The sequence below is a fragment of the Dermacentor silvarum genome, chromosome 8, assembly GCF_013339745.2.
Source record: "Dermacentor silvarum isolate Dsil-2018 chromosome 8, BIME_Dsil_1.4, whole genome shotgun sequence".
In the NCBI taxonomy this organism is placed as follows: Eukaryota; Metazoa; Arthropoda; class Arachnida; order Ixodida; family Ixodidae; genus Dermacentor; species Dermacentor silvarum.
The window spans coordinates 136,603,876-136,617,336 of record NC_051161.1 but is presented as its reverse complement, the minus strand read 5'-3'; the positions used below and the strand labels follow the sequence as shown (position 1 = coordinate 136,617,336).

General features: G+C 48.5%; 1 protein-coding gene across 3 annotated transcripts in view; it reads right to left on the bottom strand.

Moving 5' to 3' along the window:
* LOC119462444 (decapping and exoribonuclease protein) overlaps nt 1-13,181 on the bottom strand; it is a 49,504-nt gene extending 36,323 nt beyond the window's left edge. For all 3 annotated transcript variants that reach the window (XM_049672031.1, XM_049672030.1, XM_037723790.2), the window contains exon 1: nt 12,725-13,181. In XM_049672031.1, the coding sequence (XP_049527988.1) occupies nt 12,725-13,134 (410 nt within the window). In that variant the 5' untranslated portion in view covers nt 13,135-13,181. The remainder of the gene's footprint in view (nt 1-12,724) is intronic.
* Nucleotides 13,182-13,461: the final 280 nt, after the last annotated feature.

Below are 13,461 nucleotides of genomic sequence, written 5' to 3'. Positions count from 1 at the left end.
ATCCACAATTTTGGTGCCATTGAATTTTGGTGCTGCTACGCTGGACTTCGGATTTTTCGACCATTGAGCCATCTAAGGATTTCACCTTAATAAGTGTTGGAATTTATATTTTCCCATTCACACGTTTACACGTTAACAAAACATTCCAAGCAAAGTCACCAGCTACATGCCGACAATGGGGGTAACTGTGCCATTAGTGTGCCTCAGCAGATGTACCATCGAGGACAAATTAAATGCGAACAGCGGAGTGTGTGGCCGAAGCATATCTAAAGGTATACGGTGCATGTCGTCGGCCAGTCATTGTGCATGTGCGTGGGGATGTAGTTCTCGAGGAAGAGAGCAGCGCTGCTCGCCCTATTGCGATAAACGTCACCCGTATTTTGTCCGAAAGTTGTTTTCTCATCTCTCCGCGGCAGTGCCATACCCACCAGGCAGTATACTGTTATGGTGGCTAGCACCATCGCTACATCTGTAGTGTGATATAGCTGGCATGCACCCAGCTTGCTAACGTGCATTGCTTTGCTTTCGTTACCACCATCAAAGCTGCCAGTGTCTAATCGTAATTTGAATAGCACGAAAAATGTATTGCATTGGATGCGCAACAACAGTGCTAGCCCCCTTAAAAGTAATCACAGATAGGAAAGGCACTGCAATTGCGGGGTGAGAATACAAGCTTCAAACAAAATATAGGTGACGTAATACGCACTAGGACAAGCAGCCCCGCCCCCCGCATCGAAACCACATGCATGTGTACAATGATCGCTGGCCGACGCCGCACAATTGTGCTTTTAGTTACGTTTTGGCCACACACTCCGCTGTTCGCATTTCATTTGTATTCGATAGTACATCTGATGTGGCACTCGCCGGTATGCAGATCATTATAGCGTCAACAGGAAAGATCCACTAGATGTTCTATGGACCTCCTGCATCCCCAAAAAGAACATCTATTAGAGGTTACTTATGTCCAGCTGCGACATCCTTTCAACGTTACAGCAACGTGATCTAGATGGGACTTAGATTATCCATCGTACGTATTTGTAATGTTGTTTGGAGAAATATAGATATCTATAGAATGTGTGCAATGTCTCAAACATGATGTTCTATGGACATCTATGGTACATTAATGGTTCACTGGGCACTCACTGGCATTCACTCCCCCGCACTCACACTCACTCACGTTCCCACACACTGGCACTCGCACTCCCCCGCACTCATACTCACGTTCACACTCACTGGCACTCACTCGCACTTACCTGCACTCACATACACTGGCACTCACTGGCACTCACTCGCACTTACTTGCACTCACATACACTGGCACTCACTCGCGATCGCACTCCCCCGCACTCATACGTTCACACTCACTCGCACTTACCTGCACTCACATACACTGGCACTCACTCGCGATCGCACTCCCCGGCACTCATACTCACGTTCACACTCACTGGCACTCACTCGCACTTACGTGCACTCACATACACTGGCACTCACTCGCGATCGCACTCCCCCGCACTCATACTCACGTTCACACTCACTCGCACTTACCTGCACTCACATACACTGACACTCACTCGCGATCGCACTCCCCCGCACTCATACTCACGTTCACACTCACTGGCACTCACTCGCACTTACGTGCACTCACATACACTGGCACTCACTCGCGCTCGCACTCCCCCGCACTCATACTCACGTTCACACTCACTGACACTCACTCGCACTTACGTGCACTCACATACACTGGCACTCACTCGCGATCGCACTCCCCCGCACTCATACTCACGTTCACACTCACTCGCACTTACCTGCACTCACATACACTGACACTCACTCGCGATCGCACTCCCCCGCACTCATACTCACGTTCACACTCACTGGCACTCACTCGCACTTACGTGCACTCACATACACTGGCACTCACTCGCGATCGCACTCCCCCGCACTCATACTCACGTTCACACTCACTCGCACTTACCTGCACTCACATACACTGACACTCACTCGCGATCGCACTCCCCCGCACTCATACTCACGTTCACACTCACTGGCACTCACTCGCACTTACCTGCACTCACATACACTGGCACTCACTCGCGCTCGCACTCCCCCGCACTCATACTCACGTTCACACTCACTGGCACTCACTTGCACTTACGTGCACCCACATACACTGGCACTCACTCGCGATCGCACTCACCTGCACTCACTCCCGCACTCACACTCACTGGCATTCACTCGCGCTCGTACCGCGAAATCAACCGCAGTGATAATCACCATATACAAAATTCTGCCTTTTCTTGGTGTCAGGAGTGGCAGATGACTCTAAATGCCCAAAAATCTGTACGCTAACAGTAGGAAAAAGATATGTGATTTTACTTGCATTATTAGACACCTCTCTCTTGTGCATTTCAGCGTAAATATTCAGGTGTCACTTTAACACAAGCTCTCCGATGGGGCTCTTGCGTTGCCCAGGGGGCGCTGCAAAAATAGTGCTAAAGAGCGCCTTCAATCCGAAACTGGGTAGTACCAAGCTCGGTCGTCTGCTTCGGGAAGCACGTTTACAATATGGACCCGCCACTTTCAGTTGTGTTGTACCACGGCTTGCAGCGAATATCGGGCGCCGAAGATTTTTCCATGGGTGGCATGCTGCGTAAAGGCAAGAAATTATGCAACGCCAAATACGTGTACGCCGTTCAAGAAATAAGCGGCGAAGTTTTCGCACGGTGTCAATCGCAAGTGAAGCGAGTCACGCACGTGCGAAGTTGAACTTCAGGTAAGGTTTGCACGCTGCTAGATTCAGGCGCACAAACGCGAGGAAATGCTTTCTATAAATGAATTCACAGCAGCGATAAGCAGACATGTGTACGGAACTGCTCGAGCGCACGACGGTACGCGCCGCGACGGCAGCGCTCTTTCAGCATGCCGCGGTGTACGAACTGCTCGAGCGCACGATCGTACGCGCCGCGACGGCAGCGGTCTTTCGACATGCCGCGAAACGGCGGGTCTCCTGCAATCTTTGTTGACTGCATGCCGCTAGACAAGTAGTTATGCCTGCGCTGTAGTAGCGGCCATCTGTCTAGCAATTGATAAATAAGCTCGCAGTAACGTACGTACGTACGTACGTGCCAACCGCGCTGCAGCGCGCGCTCGTGCACTGCTCGCTTGATGTAGCTTTTAATGACAGCGCTCGAACATAGATGTGCTGTAATCAATACTACCTTGCTGTGCTGCCTCAACGTGCTGGATTGAGGTCAAGGATGAGCACATTCAACTCTCTAACCTGTACTGCTCGTAGTGGGGTAGTGAATTGTCACCGAATCAGCCCGACCATTTGTGGTCATTTGCACACACCTGGTCACTTCACCACTTCGCACCGGTCGAATTGTTAATTGTCGCTGTGGCCCGGTCTCGGATCGTGAATCACCAGCCATGCCTGCTGCTATGTCGGTCTTCCATTTCGCTTACCCAGCGCGACGAACTGCAGTTAACCAGCGCGCCCGACGCTCCGCAGCGCGAGGCCTTGAAGGAAAACGGTAGAATCAGATGTTGGGATTCAGGCCTTCTTGTTCATGGCAGCCCACGACGCAGCAGTAACGACAGAGACGCTTTTTCGAGGGTGAGCTAGGTCTCTCCGGATCGGCGTCGCCGATGTCTTCTGCTTCCAGCATTACGTCCCACGGCACACGGAGAGTCCGTTTTCGTAAAACTATAGGCTGCGGCCAGCTCGCAGCCTGGTCGCCATGGTCTGTGAGAAGTGACGAGCCTTTTCGCACTCGAAATAGGGCAGAAAAAAGTGCGAATCGACGCAAAACGCGGGCTAGAAACGTGCTTCGCCACAGCCAGGGCTCAATACTATCCAAGCTGGTACTACCCAGATGACGTTTTTCGCCGCCACCAGGCGCCGCTACTATACCTCAAACTCCAGCGCAAGACGCCCATGGGAAAGCCATGTTAACAAAATAACCTCAAGCGGAAATCAATGTACATGCTGACCATTAAAGCGACTCTTCTTTTTCAGAAGACACCTTCGTCTTACGCCCCCAGATACAAATCTGCTGGCCTACAAAATGCTTGTTCGACCAGTGCTGCAGCACGTCAATATTGTTTGGTTTCGATCCCTACACAAAATAACTCATTGCAAAAATGGAGGGGGTGCAGAGGAAGGCAATAAACTTTTTTAATAAATACAAGTTAATGGATTCATAGACTGAATTGTTAAAGAGAGCTGGTTTTTAACACAGCAAAGTAGCGCAAAACTAGCACAATTAAAGTTTTTGTTTCGATTTATTCATGGTGACAAACATTGACGCATCCGTACTAAGTTCTTCGAATCGTTCTAGGTCAACACTCGGTCAACTTCTAGGTCAACAGAAGCACTCGCGAACACCTAAAGAATACAGCTTTAACTGAAGTTGCTTTAAATGTTGATATTTCTTTTAATCAATCAGGGAACGGACTGAACTTATAGACCGCCCGTTACTAACGCTCCATCTTTAAATAACTTCATGCGAAATGCGAAAACATCCGTGTACTTAGATTTAGGTGCACGTTAAAGAACCCCAGGTGGTCCAAATTTCCGGAGTCCCCAACTACGGCGTGCCTCATAATCAGAACTAGTTTTGGCACGTAAAACCCCATAATTTAAATTTAAAATAACTTCATAACTTGGCGCGGCCGCCAACTTGAACATGGTTTGCTCGGAGCTTGTCCCTCGTTGATCATCGAGCAGGGAACGGCAGGTAGACATGACGACGTAAAACAAACTGGTTTAATACATCGCTACGGGAGAGCGAACATGGAGAAACACAGCACTGAAGTGCAGCAAGTACAAAAGTTAGAAGCTGAGTTTGTATCAATAGCACAGTGCGCTCTCTATATCCCGTCCGGGGCTTTCTGTCTTCACAACACTGACTCTGGAACAAACAATGTCAATGCGTCTTTAGGTGCTTAAAAGCACACACTGACAGTATTTGAGCAATCGCGCGTGGCGCGCCGTGCATGGTTTATGTATTTGAATGTACAATACAAGAAAAGCTACGGCGCGGCGTAGCGCACTCGCAGACGAAAACCGCGCCAAGCGCACGCAAAAAAAAAAAAGAAAAAAAATCCCTGTGCGCGCGACATGGAGGGGGGGGGGGGGGGGGGTTGTGAGCCGGCCAAGTCGATATAATAATAAAGACATACAGTAAAACTGCCTGTTGCCATGACGACGAATCGCCCTCCTGTAAAGGCTGTCACGGCCGGGCTCGACTGGAGCGCGCGCTCGCTTCTTACGGCCTTCTCACCCGTCGGGGAAACAATGGGAGAGTTTCTCAGCACGTTGCGCCACCCGTCGGCGGTAGGGGCGCTGCGACCCTGACCCTGCTCTGCGTACATGCGCTTGCCTTCGCGCTCGCACGATCGTTTTCCCGCGCATTTTATTCGGTGCTCTGTCAGTGTCGTTCAGTATGAAGTAATTTGTGGGCTCCGCGCCCAGAAGGACACTAATAAAGTTCTTCATCCATCCATCCATCCATCCTGAAGACGGTCGTACAATGCCTTTAGTACGCGCGGCCACAGCCAAGACTTGGCGCCGTTCATTGCAGATCGGTATATAACTGCTGTGTGATGGTGTATTGCTGTCTTCCGTATTGCAAGTCGCGTTCCGGGAAAACACCCGGTGTTTCTTTTCACCAGTTCTCAAGCAATGAGTTTCAAGCCGGAGTTTCTAGCGCTTTTGGACAAGATATTTGGACAAGATAGCATCAACTAATAAAGGGGAATTATAAGATGGACATAACAAAGATCATAGCCTTCTCCTCCGGATGCGCTACTCGGCAAATACATAATTTCACTATAACTCCTTTTTCCTCACGCAGCAACTCTTTTAAGTATTCTTTTTTTACGCGCACAGTAGTGGACTGGAACCAGCTAAAAAAATGACGTCGTCTCTGCGCCAACATTAACTTCTTTTTTATCATGTTTACAGTGACATTATTTTGTTTGTGCCATGTTTGCAGTGACAGTGTTTTACTTCTTTAGAGTAACGTTGCGTGTGCCCAACCTGTACGCTTTGTATTTATTCAAATAACAGTTTTCTTTATTACCGTGTGCATTTTCTGTACATAACAATGTATTCGTTATGCTTGTACCACCCTGCTAAAATCACCGCATGGTGATTGCAGTATTGATAAAATAAAAATAAATAAATAATAGCGTTTTTTTTTTCGATAAAGCTTCCGAACACCTGCCACGCAGGAATGAACTAGAAGTACTCGAAAGAGCAGTGCAGCCCTATTTACAACGCGCTCCCATCTTGAGCTGCCCTGAAGGTGTTGACGACAGTCATGCGATACGATCCGCAAATCTAATTACCGAGAAGTTTCTGAGAATACTCCTTGTAAATCAGTCAAACCAACTGACTGAAGAAAACAACAAGCCTTCGGCCTATATGTACACAAGCCGCCAAGGAAACCCTTCATATTGTAATTGTGAATAAGACACATTTGTGAGCTACTGTGCCCGCAAGAGCTTTCGCCTGAAAGTATGGCAACCATTGTAAGTGCCATACGAGCAATACATATTCATTTTCTTTCCTCAAAATGCATTTGATGGCGGAGAGCTGTTCTCCCGGCGCATGCATCCCCAGTGAATTTAAAGAAGCTTGATGTATTAATACAGTTACACTGCATCCATTTATAAGAAGCCTAGATGAACCATTTACGAGTCCTCTACAATTAGGCGACTTGTTCTTGAATGCACGGTGAGGTAAGAAGCGCGCTCGACCCAATCTTCCAGCGTTGCGCGCCTGCACAGATCGGCTGGGAGCAGCTGAGCAAGAGGGTGGGGTCGCAGCGCCCCCCTCCAAGCAGCGGCGATAGGCATGAACTAGCCCCGATGCGAAGGCCGTAAGAAGCGAGCGCGCGCGCCAGTCGAGCCCGGCCGTGAGGCTGTAATATAAAGGTGCGTTGGCGCTAGCGTCGAAAAGAGCGGCTTCATTAACTCGCCCAATGCGAGCCATGCGGAGATTCGCGCGGCGGTCTGGACTGTGGAACGCGTGACATGGTCTGGTCCAATCAGGAACGCAGGCGCAAGTTCGGACCATAAATGGGCACAACCGTCTCATGCGCGCTCCTGCAAGCTCCCAGCGCCAACCTGTCGCGTCGGCAAACGGGGAGAAGGGGTGAGCGTCCGAAGAAAGAGTAGGCGCCGTGGGTACACACACGAACGCACTAGAGTGTACTAGAATATGGTCGAGTGGGACGGGCGGCTGGGGCGGCGCATGCTTTGCAGTGAGGCGCCCAACGTGGAAAAATACTGTGGCGGCGCTGCGATCGAAGTGGATTGGGCCGCATCAAGGTCGCGCCGTTGGAAACTGCTGGCGATACTGCTCGGCAGGGTCATTCGCACTACTTCGCGCCCTGGTATTTGCGTTCAGACCTCTCAAATGGTGTTCACAATTGAATATGACATGTATATATGTCTTAAGAATAAATGCCTTTCTTTCTCTTCATTTTATTTTTTAATGCCGCTCGGTGATTGCGCGTGCATTGCGGCCGCAGTGTCGGCTTTCATTCTACTATGTTTTTGTACGGTTCCCTTTGGAGAACGAATACTTTTCTCGTTCTTCAAGCAGCGTGTATTTCTCGTGTGTATTCTTCCGCATATAGTTTTCCACCAGTAGGTTTTGCGAAACGCAAACGGAGAAACATATGTAACCTTCCTGCTAGCCGCTTCAAACAAGTAAAGCATATCTGCCCCATCCGGCACCTTGTACTCAGATTTCTTTCTTCTTTTGGGGTATTTTACGTACCAAAACCAGTTCAGATTATAAGGCACACCGTACTGGAGGGCTCCGGATTAATTTTGACCACCTGGGGTTCATTAACGTCCACTACAACGCAAGCACACGGGCTTCTTGCATTTCGCCTCCATCGAAATGCAGCCGCCGCGGCCGGGATTCGATTGCGCGACCTCGTGCTCGGCAGCGCCTTAGCTAACTGAGCCCCCGCGGCGGGTACTCAGATTTACGGGAAGCATTGTTATTGAAAAAAAAAAACTGCAGCGCAACATTCTACACAAGTTTCCGCTTTCCTCGCGTAACAGAATGCGGAGTAAGGCTACGTTCACACTCGGGAAGCGGACGGGGTCATTTATCGCGGTCGGTGTCATTCTGGAAATTCATTTCAAGTGGATGCGTTTTGCAACCTCACCGGCTACAATTCGTAAATTGCAATGTGTCGTTAAGTAATTAACTAAGAAGTTCATTATTCAATTTTATTAATAAGTTGGATAGCTAGGTGTTTCGATTTCTCGTGCTACCAATGTCAGCTAGCCTCTTCGAATAACCCAGCTCATCAATAAGAATTGTGATATAACTGCCAGAGGAGATTTTTAAAAATTCCCTAAAGCTTAATTTTGAGCACCCGGTATAGTGGATACGGCGTTGCGCTGCTAAACTGGAGCTGGCACCTTCAATCCGTCGCGGAATTCGATGTAAACAAATAGAAAACACTCGTGTACTTCTATTTAAGTGCACGTTAAATAACCCCAGGTGGGGAAATCTAAATCGGGTGCTTCATACTCATACCATGGTTTTGCCACGTAAAACCCACAAATTTGTGTGAACAAAAAAAAAAAAAGACGTTCTTCGTCTTTTTTCTAGGAGTGTAAACAAAATAAATTATTCTCGAGTCTGATTTCCAAGAAAAACATGTTACGCTTATTCTATATTTCATACATAAATGTAATGCCATTCCCAAATGTCTGTCCGGTCAACTAAGCAGCTTGTATATTATAAACGGCTGCTTTCATGTTATTCGGCGCACTATCATGACGACAACAATGAAGCAATTAGAGAAACGGCATACCTCACATACACGTACAGATATGTGTAGATCTGCTAGCTGCGTTTGTTGAAGAAGTGCGGTACCACATGGGGCACCCAGTTTTAATGGGTTGCAAACATGGTGAGACTGTCAAAAAAAAGTTTTCCTTGCCTGAATCAAGTTAGCAGATTTACAGGCTGCCCCAAAACGGGGCACTTATATTGAATGACAGCTTATTACACTTAATAGCAGGGCTTATTAGCCGGACTTATTAACACCCCTGCGTTAATTCTCTCAGGAGCTGTGCCTCTGCGCAACAGCCACAACTCTCCGGCAGCACTATCATTCGGAATAACAGTCCGCACTTGCATCGGTAACTCACCTTTGCGACTGCATGCTGTTATGCGTTACATTCGTACGGAAACGGCTGTTCGGCGTCGTACAGCATATCAATAACACTTGCATATATATATATATATATATATATATATATATATATATATATATATATAGTTTAATTGCCTGCTATTAATATGATTTCTGCGCATGAGAGTTTTATGTGCAGTATTCACTAATACGTGTGTTTCGTATGCAAACGTGCACGGTCGGGAGTTCCCTCTGTACCATTCTCAATGTACCCTTTGATTTAATTACGTAGACATACATTGGTCATTCTTCGCGCCACGCAGCTAATAACCTGGTTTACTTCACTTTAATATTGTTTTCTTCGATCATTGTCTCTGATCAATATCCACCGACAAGAAGCGCGCGTAAAATGACACGCTATCAATAATAAAATTTTCGTACGTAGCTTCATGTTGCAGAGATGCCAGTTGCTTTTAGAAGACAGTGTTAAAAACGGTGGTTCACTTGGCTAAAACTACCTTTGGTACCCGCCGTCAAGAGTCATGGGCGCACCAAAGCAACTAAAACAGAAAAAAATGTACTACACACACGTTCTGCGAGAAAAACTGGGCGCCGCCAGCGTCCGCGTAGCGAACGCGCGCTCGCTAGCAGACGACGCGCTTGACAACGACAGCAAAACTGAGACGACGCGTAGTATAATTCATGCCTCAAATATATATGTTTGGCAAGATGGTGTAGACATAAATTTGCAGTTGAAATAAAGCACTATTTTAAGAGCGTACTATGCGCAATCGGCCTCGGCGCCCGCAGCGAAAGTACGTGGAATATGCCGCGGAGCGCGTCTCCGCCCCAATCCAGTTCGCTTGCAGCGCCCTCGCACAATTTTTCCACACGCGGCGCCTCGGCGGGAGAGCGCCGTTCGGCCCACTCGACCATTGTCTAGTACACTCTAGAACGCACACACACAGCTCGCGTGACTTCCAACGATCACATCTCGCCGACTCGTCGGCGCCTCCCTAAAGCCGAGGAGCCTTGCGCCTCACGGCCTTTTGGCGCCCGCCGTCTGCAAAGGTCTTCGAGTCCGTGATTTTGAATGTCTCTGCGCTTTGCGCTCGCGCTAACGGTTGCCACACAAGCAAAGCGTAATATTAGCGATAGTGGAAATAAATGCACATGATCAGCAGTTGCTGTGAACAATGTTTTTTTAAACCTGTATCGGCATTTTATATGAATAAACTGATCGCGTCATCGCGCATCCTGTCGTTGTATTATTCGTGATTTCTTAACTCATACCAAGCTTATTGCTACTAATAATTTAATATGTTCTGCTAGTGGTTTAGTGCTTTCCTTGTATAAACTGCCTGTGCTTCTCTTGTATTTAGATGTATGCCCTGTCTGCAGCGATCGCGAGATCGGCAGTATTCGCAAAAAAAAAAAAAAAAAAAAAAAAACGCCGAATAATAATAAAGCCTGCGCGACTTCCGTTCGCCTGCTTGACCGCCTTTGACCCGCGCTCTTTTCGCTGCAGGAAACATTCCAGCATGGGCAGCTTGTCCTCTAGAGTCAGTATATTAACTCTATGCCAGTTCATGCTTTCAGCACGGGCGCGCGCTGCCGCCGCCGGCGGCTCCGCAGAGTGTTTTTCAACATGGCTCTGAGGTGGAAAACAAACAAAATATAAAGAAGTGAAAGCGCGCGCTAACATCATCCAATCGGAGATACAGGAGAGAAGCGGTAATCCAAAATCAAAAGAGGTGGCTGACAGATGGAGTAGCACACGAGGAATAAGGGTTATAAACAGGTGCTTCAGAAAGGCTGGCCAACGTTTCGATAGGAGGACCTATCTTCGTCAAAGGCGGCCTCGTCATCCTCGGCGGGTTAGTTTTAAAGGGTTAGTGGGTGACGTCACGTCGATGTCGGCTGTGGCTGACTGTGAAGGCGGCCGACATCGACGTGACGTCACCTACTAACCCTTTAAAACTAACCCGCCGAGGAACACGAGGCCGCCTTTGGCGAAGATAGGTCCTCGTATCGAAACGTTGGCCAGCCTTTCTGAGGCACCTTATCCCTGTTTATAATCCTTATGCCTCGTAGGAGAGAAGCGGTGTTGTTCAAAGGATGGCGGTATTTTTCCGAAGGTATCGGGACTTTACTAGAGGCGCCGCCTTGCGTACATTTCTTTTTATAAATTATAAAGCCGCCATTGTCATGACCTCTATTGATGCGAAAATTCGTTAATCTTGATTACAATACAAACGCAGCAGTGAAAAATGCAAAAAGTGGTTTGTAATTTTCCACCAATATTATTTAAAATAAACGTGTTTGTAATAAAAATGATGGAACAAAACACAAATGACAACACCACCCGAGAGCGATGCAAATGCTATGAGAACGCGTTGTGAACAAAAGATTTTCATGGCCCCAAATGACAGGGAAAATGGGGCGATACGCATGCATCTCGACCGCCATTGCATATGGCCGCTCATTACCATAATTCGCGCGGCTCGTCGCACCACAAATTATGGCGGGAAATATCTGCAATGCGACACAGCGTAACGTCACGCAACGTCAAATTGACGTTTACCGAACGGCCCTTCCTGTGACACTCTTCCTTCAGCCAATCAACAAGCTGACATGCCGGCTATCTTGGAATGCCACCACAAATTCTCGAAATTGCGGATGCATTGCACGGGCTTCTGCACGCTACCGTCCATTTTCCTTTTAAAGCGCTAAAGTCGCAATACAGGTGGCAAGGACCAGAAAAAAATATTAGTCGATATAATTTGCAGCTCCACGCCACGTTACGTCATTCTGATGAAAACGCAAAATTGCGTTTCGCAAAACTTCCGTTTCCCGGCACAAATTTCAAAACACGTAACCTCTGGACAGCCAATGAGACAGTCAAGATGGTGGATAATGGCGGCCGTGCAGCCGTCATGCGTGTCGATAACAGGGCTATAAGAGCCAATGAGTGCTGGCCTGCGTGCGTGATTCGATTTCCACCTGGGATGACAGTGGGATGCAGTTTGGCCTTATTTATTTATTTTATTTATATTACATACTTTCAAGGCCCGTAGGCGGTACATACAGAGAAAAAGAATGCTGAAGAATGAGTAAAATAATTGTTAGATGGCATGGAAAACAGCAGTCTTGAACCTCGATGCGTCTGTAATAGTGGCGACCGATGCGGGAAGGTGGTTCCAGTCATTGCAGGTGCGAGGTAAAAAAGAGTAATAGTACGCTTTCGTACTGTGTTCCACCGTGTTCTGAATATAATTGTCAGCACCTGCGCCTTCTCGTGTTTTACGTCTCCTACGGCCGCCGTTATTAAATTTATCGCATTTCTGATACACACACAAGCGCTTTGTGCACGTCAGTTAACGGTTTGGAAGATTATTGGCGAAATATTGGCATTTACGAATAGTGACGAATAAACTCAAATACATAATAAAATTTTTGAATATTTGATTCGTCGTTTGAAGTGTTTAGAATATTCGCACACCCCTACAAGCGGCAACGTTTTCGACGCCGAAAGAGAACAGGACACTCACCCCTTCGTTTCTGGCCCCGACGACGGCGCCTCCTCGTTAGCTGAGCACTTCACCACCCTGTCTTTGTTGAGAATCACCCAGCGCAAGACACTTTCTCTCGGTGCCATGCTTATCCAGTTTACGCGCACTGCCTTCGTGTATCCGGTATTCAGATTCATTATGGGTTCCCACGGGATCGGAGTGCGCAGGTACCTCTTTGCAGCAGGGCCATCGACGTACTCGAACTCTTCCCCTTCGCCTAGCAGAGAGTAGTGGCCGACCTCGCAGGGCGCGTCGTACCTGGGACAGTCGCCGCGCCGCGACGAAACTGCGTCGCGCACCTTTAATGCCGCAACGTGTTCCCCGGCGGGAACAACGCACCACACGTGGTAACGCGCGTCCGCCGCCGAGCTTTCGCAACCACCTTCCATTTCTACGCCAACTTTCGTGACCTGCGTCTCGTGAACCACCGCCCACTGTGCTAGGCGCGCTACGAAGTCGAAGCCCAGACCACACGTACGCTTGCAAACGCGCGCAAGCTCGCGCCCACGCATGCGCAGACGGTGCGGCACGGCTCGTACGCCGCGTCGAAACGCGCCGCGGTGTCGGTGATCAGGGGCGCGATCTTGTACGCGTTCCGAAATGGAACGGAGGCGGTCCGTTCCATCGAGCCGCACACGAATGGTTAATTTGAACCGTGACGACCGCCATGACGTCAGTTGTGACGTGGGCCGTGACGTCTTGCTGCTGTCAATCAT